Genomic DNA, 18,331 nt, shown 5'->3' with positions numbered 1-18,331 from the left:
ACTTTTAATGACCGAATACAGACACATGCTCAGGCCTGTATGATTAATGACACAATCATTTATTACTGAAGATTCACTAGCCTCCCGCTGAGAATATTTCTCTCAGTCTGTAGTTGGTCTCTCTCTGCAGTACATTTGTTTTCATGAGCTAATAATCTCTTTAAGACCTCATTATCTGCAACAACTAAAAAAAGAGAAGTTGCTCACTAAATTAGATAACATCAGAACTGCTAAAATAGTAAGAACAATATCTATAATATTTACAGTACATTTGAGCTGCGCAGCAATAATGTCACGTTGCCAAGCAACATCCAAAGGTAAGGCCAAGATGTAAATAGAAAAGTAGAAAATCTGGTGACCTGTGAAGAAGACGGTACAGCAACAAGTCTAGTGAATGTAATGAGGGCCTTATACTCATAGTAGACAGACAGGCCTATGATCCCAGCCAGTAGGAGAACACACAGCAACAAGTCTAGTGAATGTAATGAGGGCCTTATACTCATAGTAGACAGACAGGCCTATGATCCCAGCCAGTAGGAGAACACACAGCAACAAGTCTAGTGAATGTAATGAGGGCCTTATACTCATAGTAGACAGACAGGCCTATGATCCCAGCCAGTAGGAGAACACACAGCAACAAGTCTAGTGAATGTAATGAGGGCCTTATACTCATAGTAGACAGACAGGCCTATGATTCCAGCCAGTAGGAGAACACACAGCAACAAGTCTAGTGAATGTAATGAGGGCCTTATACTCATAGTAGACAGACAGGCCTATGATCCCAGCCAGTAGGAGAACACACAGCAACAAGTCTAGTGAATGTAATGAGGGCCTTATACTCATAGTAGACAGACAGGCCTATGATCCCAGCCAGTAGGAGAACACACAGCAACAAGTCTAGTGAATGTAATGAGGGCCTTATACTCATAGTAGACAGACAGGCCTATGAATCCAGCCAGTAGGAGAACACACAGCAACAAGTCTAGTGAATGTAATGAGGGCCTTATACTCATAGTAGACAGACAGGCCTATGATCCCAGCCAGTAGGAGAACACACAGCATACCCAGACACACTGCAGCAACTAGGAAGGGTCTCTTCTCTGAGCTATCAGGCTCTGTAGACAAATAAGAGATACTTGTGGTGTGCTGTGTTGGTCAATTATTTGTAACAGTGTCTGCTGTGTCTTCTCTCTTGGTGCTGGTCTCACCGTCACCCAGGGTGTCTGCACTGACGTAGATATCCACAATCCTCTCCTCCATCTGACCTCTGTCAAATTTGACCTTCTGGTTCATATCTTCTTCATATCTGCTACTACAGCAAAAGTTCAAAGTATTTGTTGTCGGCAGCGGTCCTTTGAGGCATTGGCTGTAGCTATTGAGTAAAAAACTGTCTACTTCCGTGAAGACACTCAAATTATATTTTTGAGTGAAAAGTAAGGTATTTGATTGAAAAAAATCATGCCAGGTGTATGTTAAAGTAACTCTCAAGTGTTAAAATATTACCTATAATTTTTTAAAATATGAGTGAAATAGTTTTAGTTCCAAAAAATTGTAAATAATTAAGTATGTTATGTTAAAATGCTTTTCTGTGTTGGAAAGGTGTCACCCCAACAACAGAATGGGGCGTATACCAGTCGTAAAAATATTAACGTGAGTAGACTGCTGATTGGCCAGCTCATCCTCAGGAGCATGACATCATTCCTTATGAAGAAATAGAAAGCATTTTTTAAACGGTCAGTTTGAGATACAAGTTTGAAGTGGAGATATATATTTTTTTTAGACATATTTTTTCTCCAATTTATGCTTTGGTCACAAATTCGAGTAAAGGATGAGTCAACAACATTATTTGGGTATGAGTTAACAGAATATTAACTTTGTGAGATTTTCACTGGACAGGTGTTCATTTATTGGTTTCTAACTTTATTGTTAGCCAAAGCAACACGAGTGGAAACCATTGAAGGAGCGAAGCTGCACAGATATTCCATGGCTCATCACATTCACGTTGTTCTGTATCGGTATGGTTAGTTTTCTGTCAGTGGAGGCTGGTGGGGGGAGCTATAGGAGGACGAGCTCATTGTAATGGCTGGACAGGAATTGAGGTCCCGCCTCCTGCCACTCTATTGGATGGTTTGTCTATCAATCAGGCTAATGAGAGATTGCTATTGGTGCTTGATAACCATTTCAGGCAGCTCACTCATCAGTAAAGATCAAGACCAAAGCATAATATCATGTGTTCTTTTAACTTCTTTAGACATTTCCACAAAGGAATAACTGTATTTTGAGCAGCCTATTCCTTCCAACTGCATGTTTGACAGGTAGGCCTTCACTGAAAGGGGGTGTTAAAAACCACTCTAAATTACTAAATAGTGCGTGTGTGCGTGTGTGTACTGTCTCTGCGGATGTGTGTGTCTCTGCGGGTCTGAATGGAGGAAGCTGAAGCGTTGGACTGAGGAGTATCAAATTGTTGTTAGAGCTGTCCCTAAAGGTGCTATTCTTCTTTTAGGAGAATATAACAATACTCCAAGTGCAACTGTTGAGGATTTTGTAGCCTCAATACAATTAGAAGGAATTGACATTTTAAACTATAAATGTAATAACATGTATATAAGGAAACTATGTCAGTATGTTACTATTCCCTCTGCTAAAATGTACTGGAATGCAGCCCTAGGACAAGTGAACTGGAACAAAGTTTTGTTGTTATCTGGTAAATTTTGTATATCTAATAAGGTGAAAGAAGTATCATACAAACTCATTCATAGAATCTACCCTGTAAAGACCTTTATTATACACAGATTTAAAATAGCTATTGATAACAAATGTGTATTTTGTGGTTGTGACCCAGAGACTCTTGACCATTTATTTTGGGACTGCTCTTATGTCAGAAGATTTTGGTATAAGTTAGAAGATTTTATTTGAAAAGAAACAACTATTAATGTTAATTTGAAAGACTCTGATATTATGTTTTATTTTAAACCAAATGATATGGACCCTGATTTAACTTTCATTGTTAATTTGTTTATCTTTCATGGAAGATTCGTTGTCCATAAAATGAAGTGGGCAGAGAACAAACCCCTTTTCACATTATTTAAGATATAATTGAAATATTATTTTGAAATGATCAGTAAATGTAAAAACAAAAAAGCAATACGCACCATAAAAGAATTTAACAAATTGAAAATTAATCTTGATATGTAATACCCCTGTCTGTTAGGTTTTGTACTCTTGTTTGTATATTTCAGTTTTTTTTTTTGGTATTTGTTGTGTTCATAATAAAAATAAATAATCATTTAAAAAAAGCGTTGGACTGAGATGTTTGCTTCCATCTAGTGGTGGTAAACGGAACAATGACACTGCAAAGACAGCGCTTGCTGCTGCAATAAACTGTATAACAACAATGTAATGTAATTGTATCTCTGTGTAGTTTCAGCAGATAAGACCGTTTTCATTTTGATTGTGCCCCGACAACAAAAATATTGCAGTTTTGAAAAGTGCAGTAACTGCAGTCAACTGTGGTATTTTGGACGCAGTAATTGCAGAATAACGGCATTGTACTGCAGTTGAACTGCAGTTATACTGCACTCTAATTGCAGTTACACAGCAAAATTACTGCAGTAAAAAAAAGTGTTTTATGCATACTGTAGTTATACTGCACTCTGACTGCAGTCTTTCTTCCGTAAAGGTGATATAACATATCTGATTGTACGGGGTCCCCTACGGAAATTCCGGCTAACTTTCATACAAGAAACAGTCTGACATAACACCTGCAGCTAGCAGAGGCAGAGGTTAATTTTATTATAGCACCCCCGTTGCATTCTGGGAGAGTGGATAGAGACTGAGCAGTGGATCTTTTTTTAGTGAATCTCATGTCGAAATAGCTCGTCTTCCGCTATCCGTAGTAATGGCGCTGACACGGTTCGAACGGTTCCTGGCCTCGATGCTGCGGGGAGCGGTCGGGATGCTGTTTGCCGTCTTCCAGCTGCTCGCTCCGCGGCGGGGAGCCGACAGGTCGGTGAGGAGGCTCCCACCGATCACCAACCCACTGTTGAGGGTCCCGGCGATGCGGCTCGCCCGCATGATTCGACGGAGAGAGGCAGGTGAACTTTATTAAAGTGTTGTTAGATAGTTAAATGCGACCCGGTAGATCGTGACATAACGTGTATTCATATAGATATGGCCGGGATAAATTAAGAACTGCCAGTTGCTTGTGTTATTATGCATCGCAGCTCGGAATGTTTAGGGAAGAGAAAGATGCTGCAAAGTGACTCGGTGGCACTGACGAATGCTGGGATATGTAGGCTGGAAATAACTCACGACAGTAGTTTACTGACATAGTAGTTTAATGTACTTAGTACCTAATAGTACTTGTATTACTCTGGGCCTACTTGAATAAAGTAGCCTATTGAATTAGCATTTCATATAAAATACATTCAAGTTGGTTGTGTTTTCCAACACATCCTGTCACATCCCAGAGGATATACTGTAGTTTGGTTCCCTATTCCATACAGGGCTGTGTTCAAAAGCAGTACACTACATAATAAGGTACCAGTTGGGACACAGGTTTGTGTGGCTTTTGATGGTTGAGCCGGGCTCCCTGTTGAGAGGGATTTACTTCTAGAACGTAAACAATAGTGGCAGGGGGCCACATAGAGCCACCGGAGGGGACTTTACTTCACCTGCACAAAGGTCACTGTGGTCAGAGGAGGCTACATCCCAAATGGCAACCAGTGACCTATATAGTGCACTACTTTTGACCAAGGCCCATAGGGTTCTGGTTGAAAGTAGTGCACTATAAAGGGAATAGTGTGCCATTTTGGGATAGAGACAGAAACAATAGGAACTCTTTCCCCTACTCCTGTTCTCTCTCTGCTATGTAACGTTACAGTGTTTTGAACATCTGGAAAATATCACTATACATCCTGCCAATTGTACTCTCAGAAAAGCTTTTTACAGTGTTTACAGGGTACAAGAATAGACATATTCATCCTAAATATTCACGGTTGTGCTTCTCAGTTCTTTTTTTGGATTGATCATGTTTGTATCCCAAATGGCGTCCTATTCCCTATGTAATGCACTACTTCTGGTCAAAGGTAGTGCACTAACAGGGAATAGGGTGGCATTCGGGGCACAGAGCATGTCTTGATGAATCAGACTAATTTATATAATTGCCCCTGTTCTCTCAGGTAACCAGTGTGGAGGTGGTACAGACCTACATAGACCGCATCCAAGAGATTAACCCTCTCATCAATGCCATGGTCAAAGACAGGTGAGAGAGTGTGTGTGTGGGAGATAGAGAGAGGACACCTACTTTCACTGTGCATTTCAAGTCAAGCCACACTCCCTTTATCTCTTACCTCCTATTCTCTGTCCGTCCCTCCTACCACCCCTCTCTCTCTCCCCCCCTATCCCCCTCTCCTCCCTCCACCCCTCTCTCTCTCTCCCCCTATCCCCCTCTCCTCCCTCCACCCCTCTCTCTCTCCCCCCTATCCCCCTCTCCTCCCTCCACCCCTCTCTCTCTCCCCCCTATCCCCTCTCCTCCCTCCACCCCTCTCTCTCTCCCCCTATCCCCTCTCCTCCTCCACCCCTCTCTCTCTCCCCCCTATCCCCCTCTCCTCCCTCCACCCCTCTCTCTCTCCCCCTATCCCCCTCTCCTCCCTCCACCCCTCTCTCTCTCCCCCTATCCCCCTCTCCTCCCTCCACCCCTCTCTCTCTCCCCCTATCCCCCTCTCCTCCCTCCACCCCTCTCTCTCTCCCCCCTATCCCCCTCTCCTCCCTCCACCCCTCTCTCTCTCCCCCCTATCCCCCTCTCCTCCCTCCACCCCTCTCTCTCTCCCCCCATCCCCCTCTCCTCCCTCCACCCCTCTCTCTCTCTCCCCCCTATCCCCCTCTCCTCCCTCCACCCATCTCTCTCAGGTTTTCCTTGGCCCTGCAGGAGGCAGCCCAGGTGGATAAGCTGATAGAGGAGGAGACAGGAGGAGAGGATGTTCTGGAGGACAGGCTTCCTCTACTGGGTGTCCCTTTCACTGTGAAAGAGGCCTTCTCCCTCCAGGGTAGGCTGCTAATGCTACTCCTTCTAATGATGCTTAGAATAGAGTCACTTTATTTCTATATACCCTGGTACTCTGGTAAATAGGGTCACTGCCCTGACCTGCAGCAGTACTGCTATCAGTTGTATTTCCATATTTGATATAACGTTTGGTGCTGAAGTATGGAGTCTTGCATCCAGGGTAGGCTACTAATGCTACTTATAGTGAGGATAATATGATCAACGTGGCCAATTCCCTGACCTGTAGTTGTGCCTGTGCTGCAATCAGTGTTCTTTCCCCACTGGTTGTCCTTGATGCAAAATTTGTTGCTAAAGTCTATCTGTCTCTGTGCCATTCCCTCACTCTCAAGGTCTAAACCTGCTGAAATTGGAAACCTACTGAGCTGAACTACTACAGTTGAAATAGAAGCCTTGTTTGTTCCAATGCCTTGTTCACTGTCCACATTTACCATCTCTTTCTTTCTTTCTCTCTCTCTTTCTTTCTCTCTCTCTTTCTTTCTTTCTTTCTTTCTTTCTTTCTTTCTTTCTTTCTTTCTTTCTTTCTTTCTCTCTCTCTTTCTTTCTTTCTTTTCTCTCCAGGTATGCCTAACTCCACAGGGCTGGTGTCACGGCGGGGGGTGATTTCAGCAACGGACGCGCCCCCGGTGGCTCTGCTGAAGAGGGCAGGGGCCATTCCTCTGGGGGTGACTAACTGTAGTGAGCTCTGCATGTGGCTTGAGTCCCATAACCGCCTGTATGGAATCACCAACAACCCATACGACCTGGAGAGAATACCAGGGGGAAGCTCCGGTTAGTTACACCGCTGTCATTCTCGAATGGAATAGAGTGGATGGAATCCAATGAAATGGAAAGGCAACAGAATGTTTGGAATACGGTGGAACAGAGTAGGAGTAGATAATAGAATGATACATTTACTGTCAACCTTCAATATATTGTTGTATGTCAGTGTGACTCCAAGTGTTACTACCATCTAGTATGACCTTTATCTCTCTGTTTGTCTCTCTCAGGAGGGGAGGGCAGTATTTTGGGGGGCGGTGGTTCAGTGATAGGGGTTGGCTCAGATGTTGGGGGCAGTATTCGCATCCCAGCATTCTTCAACGGCATCTTCGGCCACAAGCCAACATCAGGTGAGGGCGTCCAGTCTGACACCTGTGTGTGAGTGTTGTGTGCATGGAGGTTTGTATCTATCCTGCTTTGTAGAGAGACACATCCTGTGTGTGTGTGAGACACTCACACCAATCTGCTTTCTCTGTAGGATGTAAGGGGGCCAGTTCCTTCTAATCATGCGTGTGGTTGTGTTTAATTGCAGGTGTGTGTGTATTTTAATATTTTGTATTTTATTAGTATCCCCATTAGCTGTTGCAAAAGCAGCAGTTACTCTTCCTGGGGTCCACACAAAACAGAAAACATAATACAGAATGACATAATACAGAACATCATTAGACAAGAACAGCTCAAGGACAGAACTACATGCATTTCAAAAGGGCACACAGCCTACATATCAATACATATCAATACAAACACACAAACTATCTAGGTCAAATAGGGGAGAGGCATTGTGTCGTGAGGTGTTGCTTTATCTGTTTTTTAAACCAGGTTTGCTGTTCATTTGAGCAACAGAGTTCCATTGAATAATTGCTCTATGTAATACTGTAGACTTTTTTGAATTTGTTGTGAATTTGGGGACTGTGAAAAGACCCCTGGTGGCATTTTTTTTATATATATATTTTTTCTCACCTTTATTTAACCAGGTAGGCTAGTTGAGAACAAGTTCTCATTTGCAACTGCGACCTGGCCAAGATAAAGCATAGCAATTCGACACATCAACAACACAGAGTTACACATGGAATAAACAAAACATACAGTCAATAATACAGTAGAAAAAAAGAAAACAAAATTCTATATACAGTGAGCGCAAATGAGGTAAGATAAGGGAGTTAAGGCAATAAATAGGCCATGTTGGTGAAGTAATTACAATATAGCAATTAAACACTGGAATGGTAGATGTGCAGAAGATGATTGTGCAAGTAGAGATACTGGGGTGCAAAAGAGCAAGATAAATAAATACAGTATGGGGATGAGGTAGATAGATGGGCCGTTTACAGATGGTCTATGTACAGGTGCAGTGATCTGTGAGCTGCTCTGACAGCTGGTGCTTAAAGCTAGTGAGGGAGATAAGTGTTTCCAGTTTCAGGGATTTTTGCAGTTCGTACCAGTCATTGGCAGAAGAGAACTGGAAGGAAAGTTGACGAAAGGAGGAATTGGCTTTGGGGGTGACCAGTGAGACATACCTGCTGGAGCGCGTGCTACGAGTGGGTGCTGCTATGGTGACCAGTGAGCTGAGATAAGGCGGGACTTTACCTAGCAGAGACTTGTAGATAACCTGTAGCAAGTGGGTTTGGCGACGAGTATGAAGCGAGGGCCAACCAACGAGAGCGTACAGCTCGCAGTGGTGGGTAGTGTATGGGGCTTTGGTGACAAAACGGATGGCACTGTGATAGACCGCATCCAATTTGTTGAGAAGAGTGTTGGAGGCTATTTTTTAGATGACATTGTCGAGGATCGGTAGGGTAGGATGGTTAGTTTTACGAGGGTATGTTTGGCAGCATGAGTGAAGGATGCTTTGTTGCAATATAGGAAGCCGATTCTAGATTTAATTTTGGATTGGAGATGCTTAATGTGAGTCTGGAAGGAGAGTTTACAGTCTAACCAGACACCTAGGTATTTGTAGTTGTCCAGAGCCGTCCAGAGCCGTCCAGAGTAGTGATGCTGGACGGGCGGGCAGGTGCGGGCAGTGATTGGTTGAATAGCATGCATTTAGTTTTACTTGCATTTAAGAGCAGTTGGAGGCCACGGAAGGAGAGTTGTATGGCATTGAAGCTCGTCTGGAGGTTAGTTAACACAGTGTCCAAAGAGGGGCCAGAAGTATACAGAATGGTGTCGTCTGCGTAGAGGTGGATCAGAGAATCGCCAGCAGCAAGAGTGACATCATTGATGTATACAGAGAAGAGAGTCGGCCTGAGAATTGAACCCAGTGGCACCCCCATAGACTGCCAGAGGTCTGGACAACAGGCCCTCTGATTTGACACACTGAACTCTGTCAGAGAAGTAGTTGGTGAACCAGGCGAGGCAATCATTTGAGAAACCAAGGCTGTCGAGTCTGCCAATAAGAATGTGGTGATTGACAGAGTCGAAAGCCTTGGCCAGGTCGATGAATACAGCTGCACAGTAATGTCTCTTATCGATGGCGGTTATGATATCGTTTAGGACCTTGTGCGTGGCTGAGGTGCACCCGTGACCAGCTCGGAAACCAGATTGCATAGCGGAGAAGGTACGGTGGGATTCGAAATGGCCGGTAATCTGTTTGTTAACTTGGCTTTCGAAGACCTTTCAAAGACAGGGTAGGATAGATATAGGTCTGTAGCAGTTTGGGTCTAGAGTGTCACCCCCTTTGAAGAGGGGAATGAGCGTGGCAGCTTTCCAATCTTTGGGAATCTCAGACGATACGAAAGAGAGGTTGAACAGGCTAGAAATAGGGGTTGCAACAATTTCGGCAGATAATTTTAGAAAGAGAGGGTCCAGATTGTCTTGCCCGGCTGATTTGTTGGGGTCCAGATTTTGCAGCTCTTTCAGAACATCAGCTATCTGGATTTGGGTGAAGGGGAAATGGTGGGGGCTTGGGCGGGTTGCTGTGGAGGGTGCCGGGCAGTTGACTGGGGTAGGGGTAGCCAGGTGGAAAGCATGGCCAGCCGTAGAAAAATGCTTATTGAAATTCTCAATTATAGTGGATTTATCGGTGGTGACAGTGTTTCCTAGCCTCAGAGCAGTGGGCAGCTGGGAGGAGGTGCTCTTATTCTCCATGGACTTTAGTGTCCCATAACTTTTTTGAGTTTGTACTACAGGATGCAAATTTTTGTTTGAAAAAGCTATCCTTAGCTTTCCTAACTGCCTGTGTGTATTTGTTCCTAACTTCCCTGAAAAGTTGCATATCACGGGGGCTATTCGATGCTAATGCAGAATGCCACAGGATATTTTTGTGCTGGTCAAGGGCAGTCAGGTCTGGAGTGAACCAAGGACTATATCTATTCCTAGTTCTACATTTTTTGAACGTAGCATGCTCATTTAAGATGGTGAGGAAGCCACTTTTAAAGAACAACCAGGCATCCTCTACTGACGGGATGAGGTCAATGTCATTCCAGGATACCCCCGCCAGGTCGATTAGAAAGGCCTGCTCGCAGAAGTGTTTTAGGGAGCGTTTGACAGTGATGAGGGGTGGTCGTTTGATCGCAGACCCATCATTAGTGGCATGACTGGTGGGGTAAGTGTGTGTGTCTGAGCTGTGTGTACAGTGCATTTGGAAAGTATTCAGACCCCTTCCTTTTTTCCACATGTTGTTACGTTACAGCCATATTCTAAAATGTATTAAATATTTTTTCCCCTCATCAATCTACACACAACACCCCATAATGTTGAAGTGACCACAGGTTTTTAGAAATGTTTGCAAATGTATACTAAAAACTACATAAGTATTTACAATCTTTGCTATGAGACTTAAATGGAGCTCAGGTACATCCTGTTTCCATTGATCATCCTTGAGATGTTTCTACAACTTGATTTGAGTACACCTGTGGTAAATTAAATTGATTGAGCATGATTTGTTAAGGCACACATCTGTCTATATAAGGTCAGACAGTTGACAGTGCATGTCAGAGCAAAAACCAAGCCATGAGGTGGAAGGAATTGTCCATAGAGCTCCGAGACAGGATTGTGTCCAGGCACAGATCTGGGGAAAGGTACCAACATTTGCAGCATTGAAGATCCCCAAAACACAGTGGCCTCCATCATTCTTAAATGGAAGATGTTTGGCACCACCAAGACTCATCCTAGAGCTGGCCGCCCGGTAAAACTGAGCAATTTGGGGGAGAAAAGCCTTGGTCAGGGATGTTTCCAAGAACACAATGGTCACTCTTACAGAACTCCAGAGTTCCTCTGTGGAGATGGGAGAACATTCTAGAAGGACAACCATCTATGCAGCACTCCACCATTCAGGCCTTTATGGTAGACTGGTCAAACGGAAGCCACTCCTCAGTGAAAGGCACATGACAGCCCGCTTGGAGTTTGCTAAAAGGCACCTAAAGGACTATCAGACCATGAGAAACAAAATTCTCTGGTCTGATGAAACCAAGATTGAACTGTTTGGCCTGAATGCCAAGAGTCATATCTGGAGGAATCTGGCACCATCCCTACAGTGAAGCATGGTTATGACAGCATAATGCTGTGGGGATGTTTTTCAGTGGCAGGGACTGGGAGACTAGTCAGGATCGAGGGAAAGATGAACAGAGCAAAGTGCAGAGAGATCAAAACCTGCTCCAGAGTGCTCAGGACCTCAAACGGGGGCCAAGGTTCACCTTCCAACAGGACAATGACCCTAAGCACACAGCCAAGACAATGCAAGAGTGGCTATGGGACAAGTCTCTGAATTACATTTTTACATTTACGTCATTTAGCAGATGCTCTTATCCAGAGCGACTTACAAATTGGTGCATTCACCTTATGATATCCAGTGGAACAACCACTTTACAATAGTACATCTATATATTTTTCTTTTTGGGGGGAGGGGGGGGTTGGAAGGATTACTTTATCCTATCCCAGGTATTGCTTAAAGAGGTGGGGTTTCAGGTGTCTACGGAAGGTGGTGATTGACTCCACTGTCCTGGCGTCGTGAGGGAGCTTGTTCCCTCACGAGGTGCCAGAGCAACGAACAGTTTTGACTGGACTGAGCGGGAACTGTGCTTCCGCAGAGGTAGGGGGGCCAGCAGGCCAGAGGTGGATGAACGCAGTGCCCTTGTTTGGGTGTAGGACCTGATCAGAGCCTGAATGTCCTTGAGTGGTCCAGCAAGAGCCCGGACTTGAACCCTATCGAACATCTCTGGAGAGACCTGAAAATAGCTGTGCAGTGATGCTCCCCATCCAACCTGAAAGAGCTTGAGAGGATCTGCAGAAAGAAATGGGAGAAACTCCCCAAATACAGGTGTGCCAAGCTTATAGCGTCATACCCAAGAAGACTCAAGGCTGTAATTGCTGCCAAAGGTGCCTCAACAGAGTATTGAGTAAAGGGTCTGAATACTTATGTAATTCAGATATATTTTTTTTTTTATACATTAGCGAACATTTCTAAAAACCTGTTTTTGCTTTGTCATTATGGGGTATTGTGTGTAGATTGTTGAGGGGAAACCAACTATTAAATCTGGTTTAGAATAAGGCTCTAACGTGACAAAATGTAGAAAAGGTTAAGGGTTCTGAATACTTTCCGAATGCACTGTAAGTTGACTATCTAAACAATTTTGGATTTTCAACACAATGCTTCTTATAAAAAGGAAGTGATGCAGTCAGTCTCTCCTCAACTGTTAGCCAAGAGAGACTGGCATTCATAGTATTTACATCAGCCCTCTGATTACAATGAGCTACAGCTTAACTAGGTCTTTCTTTGCAACACTTGACCACATAATTGGACAATAATCAAGATCAGACAAAACGTCTAGAGCCTGCAGGATCTTCTTTGTGTGATGTCAAAAAAGCAGAGCATCTCTTTATTATGGACAGACCTCTCCCCATCTTTACAACCATTGAATCTGTATGTTTTGACCATGATAGTTACAATCTAAGGTAACAACAAGTAATTTAGTCTCCTCAACCTGTTCAACAGCCACACCATTCATTACCAGATTCAGCTGAGGTCTAGAACTTAGGGAGTGATTGGTACTAAATACAATGCTCTTAGCTTTAGAGATGTTCTGGACCCGTTTATTACTGGCCACCCGTTCCAAAGCTGACTGCAACTCTTTTTAAGGGTTTCAGTGACTTCATTAGCTGTGGTTGCTGATGTGTATATGGTTTAATCAGTTCTCCTCTCTCTACAGTATAGGTGTAGTATCTAACGTGGGTCAGTTCTCCTCTCTCTACTGTATAGGTGTAGTATCTAACGTGGGTCAGTTCTCCTCTCTCTACAGTGTAGGTGTAGTATCTAACGTGGGTCAGTTCTCCTCTCTCTACAGTATAGGTGTAGTATCTAACGTGGGTCAGTTCTCCTCTCTCTACAGTATAGGTGTAGTATCTAACGTGGGTCAGTTCTCCTCTCTCTACAGTATAGGTGTAGTATCTAACGTGGGTCAGTTCTCCTCTCTCTACAGTATAGGTGTAGTATCTAACGTGGGTCAGTTCTCCTCTCTCTACAGTATAGGTGTAGTATCTAACGTGGGTCAGTTCTCCTCTCTCTACAGTATAGGTGTAGTATCTAACGTGGGTCAGTTCTCCTCTCTCTACAGTATAGGTGTAGTATCTAACGTGGGTCAGTTCTCCTCTCTCTACAGTATAGGTGTAGTATCTAACGTGGGTCAGTTCTCCTCTCTCTCTCTTTTTCTCTCTGTAGGTGTAGTATCTAACGTGGGTCAGTTCTCCTCTCTCTATAGGTGTAGTATCTAACGGGGGTCAGTTCCCCCCGCCCTCGGGGCAGCAGCCTGGTTTCCTGTGTACAGGCCCAATGTGTCGCTACGCCCAGGACCTGCTGCCCATGCTCAGAGTTATGGGAGGAGCCAATGCTGACAGGTACAGAAGGGCAACAACAACAACATGCACAGATACACAATGACTACACGTTAATAACACCCAGATATGACCATGTCTTCTCTCCCTCCCCCTCTGCAGGTTGTCTCTGTCATCTGAGGTGGATCTGAAGAGACTACGGTTCTTCTCTGTTCCTCATGATGGAGGCTCTCCTCTGGTGTCTCCTGTCGACCAGCAGCTAGTCCAGGCTCAGAGGAGGGTGAGAGAGAGAGGGGGGAGGGGAGGGAGACAGGAGAGTTCCTCTGGTGTCTCCTGTCGACCAGCAGCTAGTCCAGGCTCAGAGGAGGGTGAGAGAGAGAGGGGGGAGGGGAGGGAGACAGGAGAGTTCCTCTGGTGTCTCCTGTCGACCAGCAGCTAGTCCAGGCTCAGAGGAGGGTGAGAGAGAGAGGGGGGAGGGGAGGGAGACAGGAGAGTTCCTCTGGTGTCTCCTGTAGACCAGCAGCTAGTCCAGGCTCAGAGGAGGGTGAGAGAGAGAGGGGGGAGGGAAGGGAGACAGGAGAGTTCCTCTGGTGTCTCCTGTCGACCAGCAGCTAGTCCAGGCTCAGAGGAGGGTGAGAGAGAGAGGGGGGAGGGGAGGGAGACAGGAGAGTTCCTCTGGTGTCTCCTGTCGACCAGCAGCTAGTCCTGGCTCAGAGGAGGGTGAGAGAGAGAGAGGGGGAGGAGGGCAGGGAGACAGGAGAGTTCCTCTGGTGTCTCCTGTCGACCAGCAGCTAGTCCAGGCTCAGAGGAGGGTGAGAGAGAGAGGGGGGTGAATTGGAGAAAGAAAGGGGGGAGATAGAGCAAGGGAGGTAGAGAGAGAGAGAGAGGAAATAAGAGACGAGGGAAAGGGTTAGAAGAGAGAGAGGAAGATCAGAAGATGGAAATAAAGAGAGGGAGGATGAGAGAGAGAAAACATTACACAATTCAGTGTCACCATGTCTTCCCCAGGTGGTAGAGCGTCTGGAGGCAGACCTGGGGGTCAAAGTTCAGCAGCTGAAGATTCCTCAGCTCAAATACTCCTTCCAGATCTGGAGTGCGATGATGGGAGCCCCGGGGAAGGATGGAAAGGTCTGTATCTATTTGTGTGTGTTTTGGCTTGTCTCTGAGTGCATGGTGAGTGCTTGAATGTATAGTATTGCCTTAATGGTCTATATGCCTGTTCGTCCAACAGCAGCCCACATCGTTTGCAGAGCTGATGTCTGACCATGGGAAGAAGGTGTGGCCTCTATGGGAGATGGCTAAGTGGACTGTGGGACTCTCCAAGCACACCGTGGCTGCTATAGGTATGTGATGGGGTATAATGGTTATGTGATGGTTTAAGGACATGTAGTAGGCCTCCCCTACTTCTCTGTTCCTCCCTCCTTTTCTCTCTCTCCCCGTCCCCCTCTCCCTTGTCAACTATGTCATGTTGTCTGTAACATGGGATAATGTTATATTGTCTTTCATTTAACTCGGTGCTCTTGAATGTGGGGCACATTGCTGTAAATGACATAACCAGAACTCCCCTCAGGTCTGGTCCTGGTAGAGATGTTCCAGAGGGCCCAGCCCACCCAGTTCATCCTGCAGCAGAAGGAGTCTCTCCAGAAGGACCTGGAGGAACTGTTGGGGACGGACGGGGTGCTGCTCTACCCCTCTCACCCCCACCTCGCCCCCAAACACCACCATCCCCTCTTCACCCCCTTCAACTTCTCCTACACTGGTCAGTGGTGCTTTAGCTAGCATGGTGTCAGTGGTGCTTTAGCTAGCATGGTGTCAGTGGTGCTTTAGCTAGCATGGTGTCAGTGGTGCTTTAGCTAGCATGGTGTCAGTGGTGCTTTAGCTAGCATGGTGTCAGTGGTGCTTTAGCTAGCATGGTGTCAGTGGTGCTTTAGCTAGCATGGTGTCAGTGGTGCTTTAGCTAGCATGGTGTCAGTGGTGCTTTAGCTAGCATGGTGTCAGTGGTGCTTTAGCTAGCATGGTGTCAGTGGTGCTTTAGCTAGCATGGTGTCAGTGGTGCTTTAGCTAGCATGGTGTCAGTGGTGCTTTAGCTAGCATGGTGTCAGTGGTGCTTTAGCTAGCATGGTGTCAGTGGTGCTTTAGCTAGCATGGTGTCAGTGGTGCTTTAGCTAGCATGGTGTCAGTGGTGCTTTAGCTAGCATGGTGTCAGTGGTGCTTTAGCTAGCATGGTGTCAGTGGTGCTTTAGCTAGCATGGTGTCAGTGGTGCTTTAGCTAGCATGGTGTCAGTGGTGCTTTAGCTAGCATGGTGTCAGTGGTGCTTTAGCTAGCATGGTGTCAGTGGTGGAAGGTAGGTAGTAGATTGCAGAGCCTCGGATGAGCTTTACCTGGTCAGGAAAATATCGAACCCTAAATGATGACAGACCTTGCCTGAAGTACAGTTCCTAAACTTTTTTTGGTGTCAACATTTTTATCAGCTCTGACACTGTACCCCTCTTATCCCTCACAGGTATCTTTAACATTCTGGGTCTTCCGGTGACCCAGTGTCCGTTGGGGCTGAGCGCGGAGGGTTTACCCTTGGGACTGCAGCTGGTAGTGGGGAAGCAGCAGGACCGTCTCTCCCTGGCCACCGCTGTGTTCCTGGAGAAGACCTTCGGAGGTTGGAGAGACCCGGGGAGCATCGCCACTGCCACCACCCAGCTAGATACCTCGCGCGGGATGTCAACAACCACATAGTGAATATACAGAGATGTTTATTCTGAGATTAATGAAAGTCCTAGAAGACAAAGGAATGTATGCACAGACACAGAAAGGCAGACACACTCACACTGTCTCTTTGCACATGCCGTCCTGTCAGTCGTCCAGCCTTCTCCTTTGTTCTTTAAGAACAGACTATCGCTAGGTTACTGAGTCACTCGTCCACTACAGTATGTCTGTTGTGTCTTCGTCACAAAGTGCCCTATGCTTGTCCAAAGAGCCTTTATGTGTCCAGTCGTTGTGTGTACCTGGCTTGTGTCCCAAATGACTCCCTATATAGTGCCCTACATTTGACCAGAGCCCTATTCCCTTCATAGTGCTCTATATTTGACCAGAGCCCTATTCCCTACATAGTGCCCTACATTTGACCAGAGCCCTATTCCCTACATAGTGCACTACTTCTGACCAGAGCCCTATTCCCTTCACAGTGCACTACTTACATAATGCACTACTATGGGTCCTGGTCAAAAGTAGTGCACTATGTCAGGAATAGGGTGCCATTTGTGATGCAGATTGTGACTGTCCGACAGCTATATGTTGCGTCAGGGTTTTTTTTTGTGTGTAATGTCCAATAAGGTTTTCTCTCTGTACACTGTATTTGTCCACAACTAAAGAGACGTTGGAACCTTATTGGAGAGAGAATGTATTATGACAGTGTAATGTGTTATGGTGTAGTCCATGTTAAAATGACGGGCATTGATGGGTGATGTGATATACCACGTCTCTTAAATGACTGGCACTTTTTCAACAAGTTAAAAGGTTAACGTGATCTACTGTATAAAGACATGTGCATATTATGATCATTTGAAAGGATGTCTTTGTGATAATGTTTCATATTAAATGTTAATGGTTACTGTCCTACTACAATTATGCCAGAACAAATATTATAATAAAATGCACATTATACCGAGGACAACATTGTATTTCCTAAGTGTGTTTTTGACATTTTCTCTGTGAAACTGACCATTATATTTCCCCCTAGCAGCAATGGTACACTACAGGCTGGTTTCCCGGACACAGATTAAGCCATTGAGCATGCTTGTAAATCCAAGAGTGGCCTTAATCTGTATCCGGGAAACCGACCCACAATCTCAGAAATGTAGGCTAATCTTTTCTGTTGACAATGTCTTCTTCAATTTGACCACCAGGGGGTGTATATGCTCCAATTACATTTTATCAATAGCATAGAATGTCCGGTTGTCATTGCAAAGGTTGTGTGCTGTTCAGATCTATGAATGAAAGAGAAATGGAGAACCTGACCTAGTCGATTCAGTTTTTGTTTGAATTCTCAATCAAATGTATTTATATAGCCCTTTTTACATCAGCCGATGTCACAAAGTGCTATACAGAAACCCAGCCTAAAACCCCAAACAGAAAGCAATGCAGATGCAGAAGCACGGTGGCTAGGGAAAACGTTGGTTCCTGTGACTGAATCATCACAGATTGGAGTGTTGCGCTTTAGAATGAAATCACGCAATGATGTCCTCATTCACCACGCACACACCAGTCCCATAATAAGAATCTGTCATCACTCAGGGCCGTGGAATTATGCCGCCTTCAAAACAACAGGGAACTCGAAATTCTCCGACTTCCGACCTCAGTGCGTTCAAACCAACCGGGTTCAGGAAACAAACGAGCTCCGACTGGGTAAAAATCATTCTAGAGCTCCGACTTTCTGACATGATGATTTGACCTCGTATATTTTCCGAGTTCCCAGTTGTTATGAACGCGGCATTAGAATTATCTTCACTTTGAGCTGTCAGACTTTCATGTGCTCATTACAAACTGATGTGGATGGTCTGGGGAATTTGTCATGGTCAGTGAGCTAATGTTTTGCATCCTGGTGGAAACTATGGTGCTTTTATTTTGTCCTGTAGCCTAAGGTTTTTATGTGCCAAAATAAGGAAAAATGCAGCCTATACAAAAGCGCATTGTTTTGAATGGATAATGTCCACTGACATCCCAACAGTTAAATATGCAATAAAATGTTTTAT

The 18,331-nt window shown here is 45.0% G+C and overlaps 1 protein-coding gene across 2 annotated transcripts; it reads left to right on the top strand.

Moving 5' to 3' along the window:
• Positions 1–3,832: 3,832 nt before the first annotated feature.
• On the top strand, positions 3,833–16,368 carry LOC115190846 (fatty-acid amide hydrolase 2-A). 2 transcript variants are annotated; one of them, XM_029748910.1, is made up of 11 exons: positions 3,833–4,090; positions 5,181–5,263; positions 5,911–6,047; positions 6,623–6,832; positions 7,051–7,170; positions 13,513–13,648; positions 13,748–13,865; positions 14,594–14,713; positions 14,820–14,928; positions 15,156–15,344; positions 16,090–16,368. In XM_029748910.1, exons 1-11 carry the CDS (start codon positions 3,899–3,901, stop codon positions 16,314–16,316), a joined length of 1,641 nt encoding a protein of 546 aa, XP_029604770.1. In that variant the 5' UTR covers positions 3,833–3,898; the 3' UTR covers positions 16,317–16,368. The 2 variants fall into 2 exon arrangements, with proteins under 2 accessions (XP_029604770.1, XP_029604769.1); XM_029748909.1 differs by having other exon boundaries at positions 14,817–14,928.
• Positions 16,369–18,331: the final 1,963 nt, after the last annotated feature.

The sequence above is a fragment of the Salmo trutta genome, chromosome 4 (assembly GCF_901001165.1).
Source record: "Salmo trutta chromosome 4, fSalTru1.1, whole genome shotgun sequence".
Classification (NCBI taxonomy): Eukaryota; Metazoa; Chordata; class Actinopteri; order Salmoniformes; family Salmonidae; genus Salmo; species Salmo trutta.
Note: the sequence above shows the minus strand (reverse complement) of the source record. Positions and strands in the feature narration are given on the sequence as shown.